Source organism: Siphateles boraxobius, unplaced genomic scaffold (genome assembly GCF_051911475.1).
Source record: "Siphateles boraxobius isolate OS27281-9 unplaced genomic scaffold, OSU_SipBor_1 8, whole genome shotgun sequence".
In the NCBI taxonomy this organism is placed as follows: Eukaryota; Metazoa; Chordata; class Actinopteri; order Cypriniformes; family Leuciscidae; genus Siphateles; species Siphateles boraxobius.
Window position 1 is genome coordinate 33,873,206 of NW_027509208.1, and position 17,057 is coordinate 33,890,262.

Below are 17,057 nucleotides of genomic sequence, written 5' to 3' on the forward strand. Positions count from 1 at the left end.
TGTAATTAAATGCGATTTATAAGCATTGTTTACCGTTATGTTTTCTTCAATGGCACATACAACACACAAGTTATCATTACCTCCTTACATAAAGCTATCTCTAGTAAAACTTTTCATCTTACCAAAAGTTTGGTTGCCATCTAACTATGTCCTTATGGCAAACAGAGATTGTAAGGCAGAACTTAGTATGAGATGTTTTGTGTCTGAAAAAAAAAAAACTAACAGGAGCATTTACAGTATAACGAAACAGGGCCCGAAACAGAGCCTTGAGGTACCCCGCAGGTGATGAGTGCAGAGGAAAAAGAGTAATTCTAAATCTCAGTGGAAAAGTTCTCGCCTTAAGGTACGAAGAGAAGCAACCTAGGGCAGTGTTGAGAATTGCATTTTAGAATTTTAGAAGAAAATTGCTACTCTTAATAATCCTCCTAATGTCATTACTCTATGGTGGATACCAAACTGTGCAATCAAAATCACAAAATGAAAGAAAATATTTCTCAACAAATAATGTAAGCTGCTATCCACATTAATTGTATAGTGCTTATGTACTTTCTGTTTTAATTGAAAAACATGAGAAGCTCTTATTTCTTATATTCGTAATCAAGTTGCTTTCCTCCTGTCCATGCAATGTACAAACTTTAAGTGCAGTATCAAGTCACTTATTGGGATATCCCTGTGAAATCAGTCTGCCTACAGGGTCTGGACTTAACTTCAAAACCCTATTTCTTAAAACAGATAGTCTTAAAAACTGCTTAAGGTAACCTGGGTTTTAAGGACATTGGATGACCACTCTTCGCATCAAGAAGACTGTTCATTTCCGTATCTTTTCTATAAAGAGAAGAGACCATTTGTTTATCAACAATTAATATACAACTATCCAAAAAGTTGACATTAATGGTATCCACATGATATGTAAATTTGATGGGAGATCTTAGACCGCTCATATATAGAGCCTTTGTAAATAACGAAACAGTCATCAATATATCTCTGAAACAAAATAATTTTATCAAAAAATTATTATTATTGAAAACATATCTGTCCTCTAAAAAACCCACTTATAAATGAGCTTTTTCTTGTTTTTATGTAAATATTATGGATAATATGATTTTAATGTGTGTATTTTCCTGCATTTCTCTGCAGGCGTGCGGCTGTAACGCGCTGGGGTCCGTGGCGCAGCAGTGTAACGTGAACACGGGCTGCTGCATGTGCCTAGAGCAGTTCAGGGGCGAGAAGTGTGACGAGTGTAAGCTGGGTTACAGAGACTTCCCACAATGCATTTCCTGCCAGTGCTCCTCAGCTGGCTCGTCAGATGACGCCTGCGAGCCAGAATCTGGCCTCTGCGCATGTGCAGATAGAAGTGGGCAGTGCTCTTGCAAGGTACCGAACCAGACCGAAACCCATCTACGATTTAAACAATAAATAAAATGAACAAAAAAAATCTTACAGCAGAATACTATCTGATAATATCTGATAAAACACAATTCAGTTTTTAGAGTTGTTATCACTTTACCATTATTTTAATGTGGAAAGGATAAAAATTAATAATAAAATTAGTAAAAAATAAATAAATAAAGAGAGAGAGTAAACTTTTACCTGGTGGTGTGTTTATTTGTATATAATTCATGTTAATAAAAATATGTGCATTGAAATGGTGAAATCTGCAGTTCCCACGTGGCAGCTGGAGAGTGAGTGAGCTGTAAAAGCCAGCGCTGATGTGAGTGTGTTTTCAGGCTAACGTGGATGGAGTGAGGTGTGACCGCTGTAAGACGGGCTCGTTCGGCCTCAGTCGCAGGAATCCGCTGGGCTGCAGTCAGTGCTACTGCTTCGGCCTGAGCAGCTCCTGTTCAGAGGCCACAGGACTCATCCGAATGAGAGTGAGTGAACACACACACGCGCCCGCACGCACGCACGCACGCACACACACACACACACACACACACACACACACACACACACTCTCACACGCGCACACACTCTCACATGCGCACACACACACACACTCTCTCACACTCGCACACACACTCTCACACACACACACACACACACACACACTCTCTCACACACACACACACACTCACACACTCTCACCCGCGCACACACACACACACACACATTCTCACACACACACACACACACACACTCACACACATACACACACTCTCACACGCGCACACACACACACACACACACACACACACACACACACACACACACTCACACACTCTCACCCGCGCACACACACACACACACACACACACTCTCACACGCGCACACACACACTCGCACACACACTCTCACACGCACACACACACACACAAATTTTTTATTGAGAGGGTTTGAAATTATGTCCTGTTACTTTGTAAAGCAGTAAAACAGTTATTCATCAGTTTTAAACACCTGCCATAATATCTTCAACTCACATTCAATTCACTGTAGAAATATTACATTTTAAGTAAACATTTTACATTTTTAACAGTTTAAATTGCTCAATGCATAACACATACATTCCTCATTTTGAACAACCTCATTTTTGCCCTGTTTAAAATGGAGCATTACATTTGAAATTATTGGTCTTAAAATTCTGACACTTATTGTTAGAAGGGACTAATTTTGGTTCCCCAGATTAATAATTTCATCCCAGTTTCTTAATTTTTACACATATTACACTACATCAGGTTCAACTATTAACTATTCAACCCTGTAATATAATTGTTTATTTTTTTATATTTTTCATATTTTTGATTTTCTTATTTTAAATGTAAAATAAAACGCAGATCTAGTTTAGTTTGACAATCATAATCTTTCTGAAGGTTAAGCACCTTGAAAAATAAAGTCATATTTTATAGGGAGGTCACATAATTATCAATGCATAATCTTTTACTGTTATTTTACAGAATTATGAGTGTTTCTTATAGTTAACAAAAGGATATGTTTTAATAGAGGAAGTATTGTTTGCTTTAAATGTCAGTTGTCCTCTAGTGACAGAGGGGATGAGATGAGGACACAGGTGCCTCTGTTTGTTTGTGTTTTGATGGCTTTCTTAATCATCTTGTCTGAGGTGGGCTGAGATGCTCCGTTACCAGGACAACAGTAAATATTAATACATATCAAGTGCTTCCTAGCTGTCGGTTTCACACAGGCCAGGATTGAGTGTGTTTTGAGGCAGAGAGAGACAGAGGTGACGTACAGAGGGAGAGGTGGTCCTTGTGTGTTTTTCATAAGGGTTTCCTGTACGTTCACTAACTTGCCTTAATCCTCAGCACAATATGGCTGAAGGATGCTTCTCCAACGTCACCAAATCCACAAACAAATTAAACAAAGGTTGCAGTCCAAAAGTTAATCTAAGTGTGCCTGCTGTCGGAGAGGAGTTTTGAATCCTTTCGCTCATTTGTGGAAAACGAGAGATTTTTTCTGAGTCAGTGAGTCGTGAGATTGTGTGTTGATGTTGTGAGGCTAGTTTAGCGGCCCTGTGGGGTTCCACACACACACACACACACACACACACAGACAGACACAGACACACACACACACACACACACACACACACACACACACACACACACACACACACACACACACACACACACACACACACACACACACACACACACACACACACACACACACACACACACACACACACACACAGACAGACAGACAGACACACAGACACAGACACAGACACACACACAGACACACACACACACACACACACACACACATATCCTGAAAAACTCTGATACTATCCCACTGTTTTGGAAATAACCAATTTACCCTACTTACTTAATAAATTCTCTGGTGTACTAAAGACTAACAAAAAAAAAATGCATTATCTTTCATTGAGATATAATAACTTTCTCCACCTCTGTTGCGTGGGTGGGGACATAAATAAATCAGTAATAATATTGCATTCCATTTCTCACAATCCATTCTACATCAGAACCCATTGAATATTGTGTTTCTCTTGGAAATACGTCACATTCCCGAAGTTAAATCGTGAATGCTGTTTCATGTTGACCTTACTTTGTAAGTTCAGAGTGCAAGTGTTGAAGTAATGGTATATGTGTGAGAGATGTGCTGTTGTCCACAGCTGACTCTGGTGCCAGAACAGACGGTTCTCCCTCTGGTGGACGAGTGGAACGGTCAGGAGAGCTCAGCCGGTGTGAGCTTCCAGCACCCGGACATCATCGCCAGCGCTGAGGTGATCCAGCAGCACCTGAGGGAGCCCTACTACTGGAGACTGCCCAAACAGTTCAAACGCTCCATGGTCAGTCCCTGAACAGCCACGACACACGCTACTCACCTTTACTGTTCAGTAATCTCATCCCTCTCGTGTGTATATGAGAGAGAGAGAGAGAGAGAGAGAGAGAGGGAGAGAGAGATCGCCTGTAATCCGATCACAGAAATCACTTAATACCTGTTGGAAACCATAAACACATTCACAGCTCAGTCTGATTGGACAGAAAACTATTTATTAATTAAGGGGTTATTAATAAATACAGTTTTCTGTAAAAAACAAACTCCTTACAGAGAATGTGAATGAATCTTTGAATCTCCCTATCATAATGTTTTTTCTTGTTCAACGAATGGAGATTAAAGTACATTCAGTAAATGTCAAGAGGGCAAACTAAATAGTAGGCCTATATAAGCTGTTTTAGCACAGTTTGATACCCGAATTTGTGTAATTTTATTTTGCGTAAGCATTGGTTAATACATAAATCAGTTAAATATTTGGAGTGGATATATATGGTGAATGGTGGATATATATGAGAGAGAGAGAGAGATGTCAGAGATGGTTAACTCTCTATTCTAGAGAGACCCGTTTTATTTATTAATTTATTAAGATGGAATGTATTTATGTATTTATTTACTATTATTACATATGACATGATCTATACAGTGCCGATCAGAATTATTTACCCCCTTGGTAAATATGATCAAAGATGTCAGGTGTTCTCCAAACTCATCAGGCATTACAGGAGAAGACTCAGAGCTGTTCTCTTGGAAAAAGGAGGTTGCAAAAAATTTAATAAAAGGGGGCAAATCATTTTTCCCAACGTGTTTTGGAGAAAAACATCTATTTTCATAATGTGATTTCTCGTCAAGGTGAAAAGCTGTCTCGTGATATCAGCACATTAAAACCATTTAAAAATCACCAGTGTTGGGGAAAGTTTATTTTAAACGTAATGCATTACATATATTTGAACCCATTATTATTTCCTCATTGTTATTAGATGCTAATTTTAAGTCAGTTTTAAGTTAATTGTCAAAATAATCGACCAATTACTCGATTACAAAAACAATTGTTCGTGACAGCCCTAGATTAGTTAAAACGTTTCAAAATGCACCTGCGTTGTTTTGCATTTTGTGTATTTCAGTAAAAAAAAATACTATTTTTTTCAGGCATATAAATTGTCATTGAAGATATTTACAAATAGTGTTGTCTCGTCCTCGTGAACCTAATATCGTGTACCTTTTCATGAGCTAAGTGCATCATCCCACCCCTACAGACTACCATTCAAAAGATTGGGGTGATTCAGATTTTTTTATGTTTTTTAAAAGTCTTTTTTGCTCACCAAGGCTGCATTTATTTGATCAAAAACACAGTAAAAACAGTGAAATATTATTACAATTAAAAACAACTGATTTATATGTGAATATATAGTTATATGTAATTTATTCCTGTGATCAAAGCTGAATTTTCATCATCATTACTCCAGTCTTCAGTGTCACATGATCCTTCAGAAATCATTATAATATGATGATTTGATGCTTCAGAAACATTTAAAAATGTTATCAGTGTTGAAAACAGTTCATATTTTTTATGATTCTTTGATGAATAGAAAGTTCAAATGAACAGCATTTATTTGAAATAGATATATTTTGTAGCATTATAAATGTATTTACTGCTAATTTAATCCATCCTTGATTAATAAAAGTATTGAAAAAAACTTTTTAACGATACTATTGAACAGTCTGATTGATTCAGTCATATTGGAATAATATTTTTGAATTTCATGGCCAGCGGATGTACGTCACAGCAAGACTCAATGTTTGGAGGTTGTTTTTTCAGATAACAGCCTATGGTGGGAAGTTGAAGTATGCCATCTATTACGAGGCTCGTGATGAGACGGGCCGCACCTCATATGAGCCTCAGGTCATCATAAAGGGCGGCCCCAACAAGGACAAGGTCATGGTCCGCCACATGCCAGCGCTTCAGATTGGCCAGCTGACCCGTCACGAGATCGACCTAACAGAGGTGAGAGACTTGCCAGTCATTCAGTGCATGTGCAGGAGTCACTTGCATGATCTCAATGTTTTACTTCAAGTGTAAACACCAACATTGTTTTGCAGCACGAGTGGAAACACAAGGATGGCAGGCCGATGACTCGTGAGGATTTCATGGACGTGCTTTTTCATGTTGAATATATCCTTATAAAGGCCTCGCACGGCAGCGTCATGAGACACAGCAGGTACCCGATCTCAAGCACGTCTGTCTTTTACTTCAGTCAAGTTTTGAGGAAGCACTTGCAATAAGTTTTGGAATATCAAAACAGTTCTGAAGAATCAGACGCTCAATGTGTGTAACAATGTGTGTGAAAGATAAGAATGTGTGTGAACCATAGACTGTAAAAAAAAAATATGGGCGTAGTGTGCGTGACGTCATCCGTAGTGTTTCTGAAGAGCATTTTTGAAGCCCAAAGTGGGCAGAGCCGGTCAATCCGGGATAACCGAAAATGTGCAGCGAGGCGGATTAGCTGAGGTGACGTGACACTAACAGACAGCAGACAAAGGGCTAGTAGTGACATCAGCTCAATCCACCTGTCACTCAAGTGGCCACGCCCTTAATTATGCACAACTTTAAGGCTTAATATCATTTAAATGGATGAGTTAAAAAAAAACTCACAGTTGTCATGAAGGGCAAAATTAGCTATATAGACCAAAACCACTTTTTTACCAGGCTGTAAACATATTTTTTTTCTGCTGTGAAGTTGTTTGATTTATGTGATGTGCAGAATCTCTGAGATCACTCTGGAGGTGGCGGAGGTGGGGACACCATCACAGGACAGTGAAATCGCCCATCAGATTGAGAAATGTGACTGTCCTCAGGGATACGCCGGCCTCTCCTGTGAGGTAATGGCTTTTGCACACAATATTTGACATGTAAGAGCTGTTATGTTCTGGAAAGTTGTGATAAGACATGTAAAATTTCATAAATGTAACTCTCTGATGGTCAGATATTACAGTACATTGCATCTAAAGCCAATATGGTGTTTTCATTAAAAACTTGTCCTTATTACTGCGCTACTCCCTTAAGCTATGACTTATTTATTATATAGTACGGCTGACCAGTGTTGGGGAAAGTTACTTTTAAAAGTAATGCATTACAATATTGTGTTACTTCCTTACTTAGTACTTACTTAGTTACTTTTTAATTTAAAACCATTGAAGTGTTAATTTACTTTTGCGTTACTTTTTACTCTTTGGTTAGGCTTGCTTGTTTTTTTTTTATTTTTTTTTTATTTTGGCAAATGTAAAGGCCTTTTCACTCCAAAAGTGAAGTAAATAAGTCTCAGGCTGAAGGAAATGCAAATTTAAACCTGTACAGTAGAGGGCGCCGCTCAAACAAATCTTTCAACTGTTCGTTCTGGACCGAAGAAGAAAGCTCATCACTCTTACTTCAGCAATAACAATAAAATAAAATAAAAATAAACAAATGTGATGTTTATCTAAAGTCACTTTTGCTTATTATCATGGTTCAATTGGATAATCGAATGTCAGGAATAAAGACATTGGTTACCAATGTGACATACACAAAGTATATTTGTATTATTGTATTGTATTATTATTAATGGGGTCATGAATTGAGAAATCTAATTTTCCTTGATCTTTTGACATATAAGAGGACATTGTCCTATAATAAACAATCTGTAAGTTTCAGAACTCCAAACTTCATTGTTAGTCCAAAAACATCTTTTACCGAAACCAAGCAGCCCAAAGACTCGTTTTGGATTTTGTCTCAGTATGATGTCATAGTGCGATGAAAAATTGCCTCTGTAGAAGATCAATGCCTACTTCTACATCTTTGCCTCTTTAGCCCCGCCCACCAATCCATGCATGTCCTGTAGTAGTAAATACGAGGATTACTTCAGCAACAAAAGCAGCGTTTCCACCGACATTACCGGGAACAATTTGTCCCAGGAACTTTTTTCCCAGGAACTTTTTACCCCCAGGCCTATTGCTGTCTGCGTTTCCACCGCGGTCTAAAGTACCGTGAAGATTAGGTAAATTAGTCTGGTGACGCAGGACTGCGCACTACTCTACAGTTCCCGCTGGATTTCATCCTCTGAATTGAAGGTTAATAAAGCCTGAAACTCGTGGGCGGTCCATCGGTCGACGGTCAATTCTGAGATAAGTCAACTAATTAAAATGCGGAATGAACTCAACCAAACAACATGTTCCCACCCCGAAAATGTTGAGGAATGTACTCAACCAATCAACATGTTCCCACCCCGAAAAGTTCCTGAACTTTGATAAAGTATTACCTCGCCAGCACGAACCTTCGGAGGGGGAAATATATACCCGGAACTTTACTCCCTTGAAACTTAAACTGGAATGTCACTGTTTCTGTCAGTGCGACTTCCCGAACAGGCGAACACGCGCTCGCACGCACACATCACTTTTGGAGTAAAAATTTAAATTGCAGATGCAGTGCACCAATTGTGAACTGAATTGATGACATGATAATCGTAATCGAACCCAACCGTGAGACCAGTGTAGGTTCACACCCCTACTTGTGATCCTAACATTAAGAAAGCGTGGATGAACTTTATTTTTTAACAAAGTTCCAGACTGCGTCAGTAAGACAAATGATGGTACCTTCATTCATTCATAACTGAGTTTACACAAAACACCGCAAGATATTGTTACGTGGTTTATAGGTACACCATAACCTTTATATGAGGCTCTACCATAGACTGTAAAAAATGATGGACGACGCCCCTTCGCCCTCTTCCATTGGCGAGAAGTGAAGCCGCCATTGTCCCGATATGGCGCTGACATCTTGGGACTTGAGTCTGCGCAGTTGCGATTTCGGGACCAGACATGCGCAGTAGTGAGCAGGAAGCTTAAGCCACGAAATCAACGCCCCACCCTCACTCTCGCTGAATCAATCGCAAGCACACGCCTCTGCTGCAGAACAACCCATTATGACGGTGTGAAATAATTAATTATAGAAATTTAGATATTAAATTTAAAGCTCCAATCTCCTCAGTCCTCCAAAGATCCCGAAAACAAGTCTGTTGTTGCTTCAGTGACTACTTGGCTCAGAGAACCTGTCAATCACAGCTGTCAATCATGACGCCACAGCGCCGTTTTTATAGCATCAAATAACTAGTGATCGACCGATATTGATTTTTTATAACCGATACCGATACAGATTATTTGCGTGTGTATGTGCCCGATAACCGATATGCAGAACCGATATTTATTTACTGTTATACTTCTGATTTTGGCACAAGTATTACAACACAAATGAACTGAACAAACCATTTTATTTATAACAATCACTCCCTCCTTGCATACAAAAAAAAACCTTTATATTTATACACAAATAAATAGAGGGGTCTGAGTCTAAAAAATAAAGTGCACTGTTACTAAGTGTCTTTGTTTAAAAATAAAAGCTTTGATGAGGTAAAAAATAAAGCACAAAAACTATTCTAACATATTTGGATATGTTTATTTGTTTTCATAAATGGTAAACTAATCAAATTACAATAAAAACATTTATATTATTACATTATATAATTTATATCTAAATTATACATATCATTTATAAGCATCAGCAGCAACAATGTTAACAATAGGCAAAATAAATGTTAAAAGTCTAATGTTTTCATATGGAAAAAATAATTGACAGGGGAGTCATATCACCTTTGCAGAAATGTAATTCATTTTAAACAGTTTTAGAAGGTTTATGTGCCGTTTAATAGGTTTAAACTAAGAGTGAGGAATAATTTGTGGGTAATATTAATTCACTGCATAATATTAGCTGGAATAGCCTATAACATCAGGAAAGTAACAAACAAAACAGCATATAGGCCTACATCATTGCATTTTCCAACTAGTATGTTATTAATTATTAGGTGTTCAAGCACGAAGTGCTGAAAACCTATTGTAATTGCTATTTAAAAAAAAAAAACCTAAAACGCATCGTGCAGCCCAAACCGTAAGGCCTAGAGACTTGAAACCTGGCCAGGTGGTAGGGCCTCAGTTTGGGGAGAACCTATCAGAGTATGACCCCGATTGGCCCATAGGTGGCGCTACAGCAACCAAAAGTACTAAATTGCTCACAACTCCTAGACCGTTTGACTTGGAATCAAGCTTTTTGCACCACTGTGTTCCTTGGCTCAAGGCGGACAAGATGTATATCTCGGATTCTCGATTTGACGAAAAATTTGTTATGGCCAATTTTGTCCAAAACCTACTTTTGCGAACTAGTCCCTGGTTTTTTGCCTGATCGGAACCAGACCAGTCTAGGACAATTCTCTGGACTCTCTAGATCAATAATTATCAAAAAAAAGTTGAACTTTGCCCTTTGGTTCACTGTAACAGGGTCGTTTAGAAAAGGGGGCGTGTCAAAATACACTCAAAAGCCTATAAATCATAAATAAAAACTCAGAACTTCACAAAAACTGATGAGCACATGTGTCATGACATGTTGAAGAAGCATGCAGAGTTTCATGGAGATAGGACCATAGGTGGCGCTATAACTGTCAAAAAGGTCGCCTATTATTAGTTGTTCAAGCACGAAGTGCTGAAAACCTATTGTAATTGCTATTTAAAAAAAAAAAAAACCTAAAACGCATCGTGCAGGCCAAACCGTAAGGCCTAGAGACTTGAAACCTGGCCAGGTGGTAGGGCCTCAGTTTGGGGAGAACCTATCAGAGTATGACCCCGATTGGCCCATAGGTGGCGCTACAGCAACCAAAAGTACTAAATTGCTCACAACTCCTAGACCGTTTGACTTGGAATCAAGCTTTTTGCACCACTGTGTTCCTTGGCTCAAGGCGGACAAGATGTATATCTCGGATTCTCGATTTGACGAAAAATTTGTTATGGCCAATTTTGTCCAAAACCTACTTTTGCGAACTAGTCCCTGGTTTTTTGCCTGATCGGAACCAGACCAGTCTAGGACAATTCTCTGGACTCTCTAGATCAATAATTATCGAAAAAAAGTTGAACTTTTGCATTTGGGTGGCTGTAACAGGGTCATTTAGAAAATGGGCGTGTCAAAATACACTCAAATGCCTATAAATCATAAATAAAAAATCAGAACTTCACAAAAATTGGTGAGCATATGTGTCATAACATGGTGAAGAAGCATGCAAAGTTTCATGGAGATCGGACCATAGGTGGCGCTATAACTGTTAAAAAGCTTCAAAACCATATATTTCCTATGGTAAATTGCCTGTATTAGCTGTAAATGGTCTTTTCCATCTACGATCATATAAAGTTCATATCATAATGTTTAAAACCATCATAAATCATTATAGAATGTGGCATATCATGGTAAATCATCCTATAACATGGTAAATCAAGGTAAACTAAGATAAATCATGGTAAACTATTGTGAATCATGCTAGAATCATATTAAATCATACTAGAATGTGTTCAATTCTGGTAAACCATGCTAGAGAAGGGTAAATCATGGTGAATCATACTAGAACTTGGTATATCATGGTAAACTATGGTAAATCATGCTAGATTCATGGTAAATCATACTGGAACATGGTAAATCATACAAAAACACAAAATTCACACAAAAATTTGGTATATCATGGTAAATCATGCTAAAACAAGGTCTATTCCATCTATGATGTCAGTGGTTAAATGCTTGCTACATGAAACTTAATGTCTTTTGATGCTTTTGAGCTTAACTGCCTTAACTGCCTTAACTGCTTGAACACCGCTAAATGCTGCTTGCAGCTTTAATTATTAATATTTTTGTCGGTCTAGATCATGAAATGCTTTATGACAAAGTGCTGTTTATCTATGCATTTACACATAACTATAACATTAGGCTATACGTTACTCAACCGCGATCGCGCGTGCAGATAATAAATAATTAATTTCCACAAAGCAGTATATTTAGATGTGTATTAGCGAAATAATTGCTATGTAGTAAATGATAATATAATCTAGGGTGTTTAAACAAGATAATCTTGTCAAAAGTTTCATTCAGTGGCCGTGCTTGAGCATTCCTGATCATCAACCCAGTGAGTGCTCAGCAATATGAACGAACTTTTGTTTCGAGACTAATGGTGAGCAAATACAACAGATAGAGAATTAAATTCAGCGCTTTTATTTTCAACATGCACTCATTCATGTCTGTTTTATTTAATTCATGTAAAGTTACGTCTTTATTGGGGAAGGACATGACGGATTACGCTACGTGGCTCAATGAGTTCGTCTCAATTTTTTAGAACCAAGCTGCATAAATAAACTATATCAGGCATTTATGTCTCAAATCTCATTTCTGCATGCATGTCTGTTATGTTAAATAAAGTTGAATAATTAAAGCAAAGCAAGTAGAACATATACTTTACCTGTGCACAGAGTTGTTATTGACTGATCTCCTCAGACGCGGGCTGCAATGGCGGAATTCTCAAAACGGCCACAAGATGGCGCCGTTTATCGGAAAATCCGATATTACAAAACCGATTCCCGATTATGGGAAAATGCTTAAATACCGGGAAAAATATCGGTAAACCGATACATCGGTCGATCACTACAAATAACTAACTAAAAAGAAATAAAACAAACACTTGAAATTACATCAGCGTGATAAAAACTACAGTAAATGACAGAAACTATCTTTGGAAAAAAGATATGTGAAGTGTAATTTAATTGTTTAGTTGGTCTCACGTCCCATTGAATAACATGGGGAGGCGGGGTTTATGAGCTATACTAGGACCGGTCACCGGGGGGCGATCGAGACGCTTTGGCTTCGCGTGATTTTTTTTCCCAAACCACTTCAGCGGAAATCCCGCCCTGCAGCCGATTTCATTGGTTTAGGTTACAGTGACGGGTAGGTTTAGGGATCAGTGTTTGGTGTAGGCAATCAGTACAGTGATTGACATGACCAATGAAAACTTTAGAATCGGCTGCAGGGCGGGATTTCCGCTGAAGTGGTTTGGGAAAAAAAATCACGCTTTGGCTTCACTTTTCAGGGCTTGTGCGGCACGCTTGGGCTCTACACAAGGACCACAGCAGTGTCTCCGTTGAACCCACAGCTTTATTGTTCCCCCTTCCAAACAGCCACCTGCACAAGGTTCCTACCTCAGTAGTTAACCTGATACTACAGATATAACTATGTTAAATCAGTATTTAAACTTTATTTACTACAACCAAGACATATAAAGTATATGTAATACGCATAAACGTTTCACATTTTGCAACATTTTTTCAAAGCAATTCCATACGTGTATTGGCAGGGACATTTAAAATATTTTAATATGCAAAACTGTTACCCAATCATAGCAGTGGGCGTTTACTTCCGAGTCTTGAACGAGCCCAAAAGACAGGGTCAAATACAGGAAAGAAAATAGCTTATTACTTCTAAATTAGGATGTTTTTTACTTTATAATGTGGACTTCAGAGAACTTTTATAATATTTTTTCATGACCCATTTAAAAGTCCAAGTAATGCAATTTCCTCATCGATTTGTCATTTCTTGTCACTATAATTAAGCAGCTTTTGTAAGCTGGCGACGTGCCCTTTCATCGGAGGACTGTAGAAAAACACCAGCCCGAGTGTCGAGCGTTGAACAGCTGGGTGTGTATATCGCTCATCATTACAGCAAGTGTTTCTGCTTCTCAGACTGTTAACGTGTTAAAGCCCATTTTTTACAGTCTATGGTTAAAGCGCTCTCTCGCCGCCAGTCTCCGCCCACAAACTGCTTGTGTGAGATCTTTAACAAGCTGGAGTGTGTGAGACAGACGATTACAGATCAGCGAGTGTCAGTTGTTCACATTCAGGCTGGACGAGGCCGCATGGAGACAGATGGCCGTAACTCTCAAACGCTTCATACTGTGCTTAATAAAGTATTTTTAAACAGGCGTTTAGCAAGTTCACCCAGAAAAGATGGTGTACTAAATTGACGCGATTAATTTTGAAGAGCGAGGGTGAGAGGGAGTGTTGCTATGGTTTCAACGGAGGACTATTATATCCCTGTATGAACGTGTCACAGATTTCAGTGTGGATTTACAGCACATTCCTGCTTACTAGTTGAATCACAGTGATGGTGTGTGTCTGTAACCTCTTACACATTCATTGTAATATTGTCCACTGCAGAATCTGAATTATACAGTCTAATTTTGTACTACTTGCTATAATGTTCAGAATCTGTTGTTTATTGTTTCCATTGTCAGAGTTTGTACACTGAATCTTGATGTCTGAGAGTGCCTGATTCACAACTTAAAATTCACCATATAACACTGTTTATGAAGAGCTTTTATTTTACTATAACATGCAACATAAAGTGAAGATCACTCAGGAGTCACTAACCTTTTAACTAATACTGTATAATGTATCCCTTTCAAGACAGCAGTGTTACAGAACACAGTTAGTGAAAAGGAGAATATATGTATAGCAGTTAAAACTGCTCCACAATTACACCGGCTAAAGCAGCCTTTTCACTATTTCCTACAAACCAAAACTCATTGATTTCCAGTGATGAATTGTATGGGAGCCTAATTGTATGCCTATGCATAATTTTTGGATCTGGTTTGAGCTTCACACATTTTGAAATATTTAGAGCAAGATTTACCAACAGCTTGTGGCAGTGCAAACCCTCTTTTGGCGTTAAAAAACTACTGTCAGGATTTACTACCCAGACAGCAGCATAGAGTCGGCCCAGATCCGGCACACATCTGGTTCGGGTGGAATCCACATGGACCAGATGTGGCCTGGATCTGGGCCGACTCTATGTTGCTGTCTGGGTAAAGAAAAAAAAATAGCGCTGGAAAGGAGTGGACAGGGTTATTTTTGCGGCTGATCTTATTGCATGTGGATTTGTAGGAGTTTCCCTTTCAGACGCAAAACGTATGGGAGGAGAGTATTTAAATGAATCATGCAAGGTGATTAACTAATGTTTGAACTCATCAATTTATTGGTGTTTGTGCCATTATTTACCACCTGAAAACCAGATGCTATTTCGATCTTGGTAGATTTTGTTGGCCATTATGTCTGTGTTCTTTAATGTGCGTGTCGTCAGTAGATCACGTGCTGAACTTTCCACTCACACGGCGCTTTTATGGTTTTGTACTCTTACGCTAATTTGCTCTGTTTAGTAAATCTGGCCCTTGAACTTTTCTTGAACCACATGCAAAATCCTGACTGAATCTGATGTATCCTAATAAAACTATGAACTTGAGCTGAAAATTTACTAAAAAGTGCACAAGCGCTTCACATCATGACTTTATGTTTACCAGCTCAATGATTCATCATCAGCTACTTCTCATGCAGTTGGTTGCTGTTAAATCTTGTAAAGGTATGTGTGTGATTAACCGTATGTGTGATGTCTCGCGCAGGAGTGTGCGGCCGGCTTCTACAGGCTCTCTGTACACACTGGTGGACCCGCATCCAGAGCCGGCTTCGGGAGCTGTGTTCGGTGCCAGTGCCATGAACACAGCGACTCGTGTGATCCTGAAACAGCCGTCTGCCAGGTAACGCCCTCACCAAAGTGTTTTAGTCCTTTCTGGCTGGAGTGCCTTGAGCCACTGGTGGAGAGTTGAATTATGGCATTGTTAGGCTGATGTATGTTCAGAACCTCTCAGAAACAATATCAATAACAAGCACAGATGAAGTTATTGAATGGCCAACTAAATGGTGCTGGAGCCAGTTTTGGGCTGAGGGATCTTTGAACGGCTCTCAGAACCGGCCTGACTTGAGAGCCAAACAATGACAGAACCACATTTTTGCGGTGGACAGTGGGGGATGGAGTACAAGTACAGATATCATATTAGAATGTATAAGTACTCATGTTTGGGCTTACATTATTGTATTGCAAACTTTTTTATTTTATTACAAACACTTATTATACACTAACAAAACATTGAACATTAATATACTAAAATATGAATTTAAGTTAATTCAAGTATGCAAACAAGTGAAATAATATACCATGTAGTATTTAAAAAATGGGGGAAACCAAGATTTGTGCAAATATGTGGGAACAAATAGTAAAAAAAATACAATGTACAGACGTCACATAGGTCAAAATGCATTTTAAGAGGAACGTTTTATATCATTTGAAACTGCGACAAGTGTGTGGGGAAGATGCATGGGTGCTGATTTGCATTATTTTAGCTACAATCACCGTACAGATGGTGAAACACAAATGCAAACATGTCTACATTTAAGCATTTAAATGGGCTTAAACAGCTCAGCCTTTTACAGGAGATTTAGTTCACAAATAACAGAGTTGTGTCCAGAAAATTATTTCATTTACAATAATCGGTATTAAAATTCATTAGCGATTTACTTTTCACGCCATCAGATGGATTAGAACGATTCACGAATGAATCACTTTATTTGTTGTGAACGGACTCAGCAGGTTCATTGGAATGAATCGTTGGTGAATCTTACGTTGCTATCGCATCTGTCACAAGATGAAGACGGACTGAAGACAGGATCAATATCACCTGTGACAGTGTCTCAGTTTTCTGCAGTTTTTATTTCACGTTCACATGGATTTCACATATCACATTATTTCAGATTTAACAAGTTTTTATGGAATGTAGTGGAGTAAAAAGTACAATATTATGCTTTGACATGTAGCAAATAGGGCTGCAACTAACGATTATTTTAATAATCGATTAATCTGTCGATTATTTTTTCCGATTAATCAATGAATCGGATAAAAAAATAATAAAATAAAGCATTCATTTCCAACCCTTTATTCAAAAACAGAACTGACAGTGCAAATTCACAGTGCAAAAAAAAATCTTCAGAAAGTAAGCTGTTAAAGTGAGCTGTTAAAGTAATAATAAAAACAT

At 38.4% G+C, this 17,057-nt stretch overlaps 1 protein-coding gene across 14 annotated transcripts in view; it reads left to right on the forward strand.

The window, feature by feature from the left end:
* The window catches only part of lama2 (laminin, alpha 2), a 419,939-nt gene that overhangs the window by 294,121 nt on the left and 108,761 nt on the right, over positions 1-17,057 (forward strand). For all 14 annotated transcript variants that reach the window (XM_077221106.1, XM_077221108.1, XM_077221107.1 and 11 more), the window contains 7 exons: positions 1,138-1,374; positions 1,728-1,871; positions 4,088-4,264; positions 6,071-6,256; positions 6,352-6,470; positions 7,014-7,131; positions 15,591-15,725. In XM_077221106.1, coding sequence (XP_077077221.1) covers positions 1,138-1,374; positions 1,728-1,871; positions 4,088-4,264; positions 6,071-6,256; positions 6,352-6,470; positions 7,014-7,131; positions 15,591-15,725 — 1,116 coding nt within the window. The remainder of the gene's footprint in view (positions 1-1,137; positions 1,375-1,727; positions 1,872-4,087; positions 4,265-6,070; positions 6,257-6,351; positions 6,471-7,013; positions 7,132-15,590; positions 15,726-17,057) is intronic.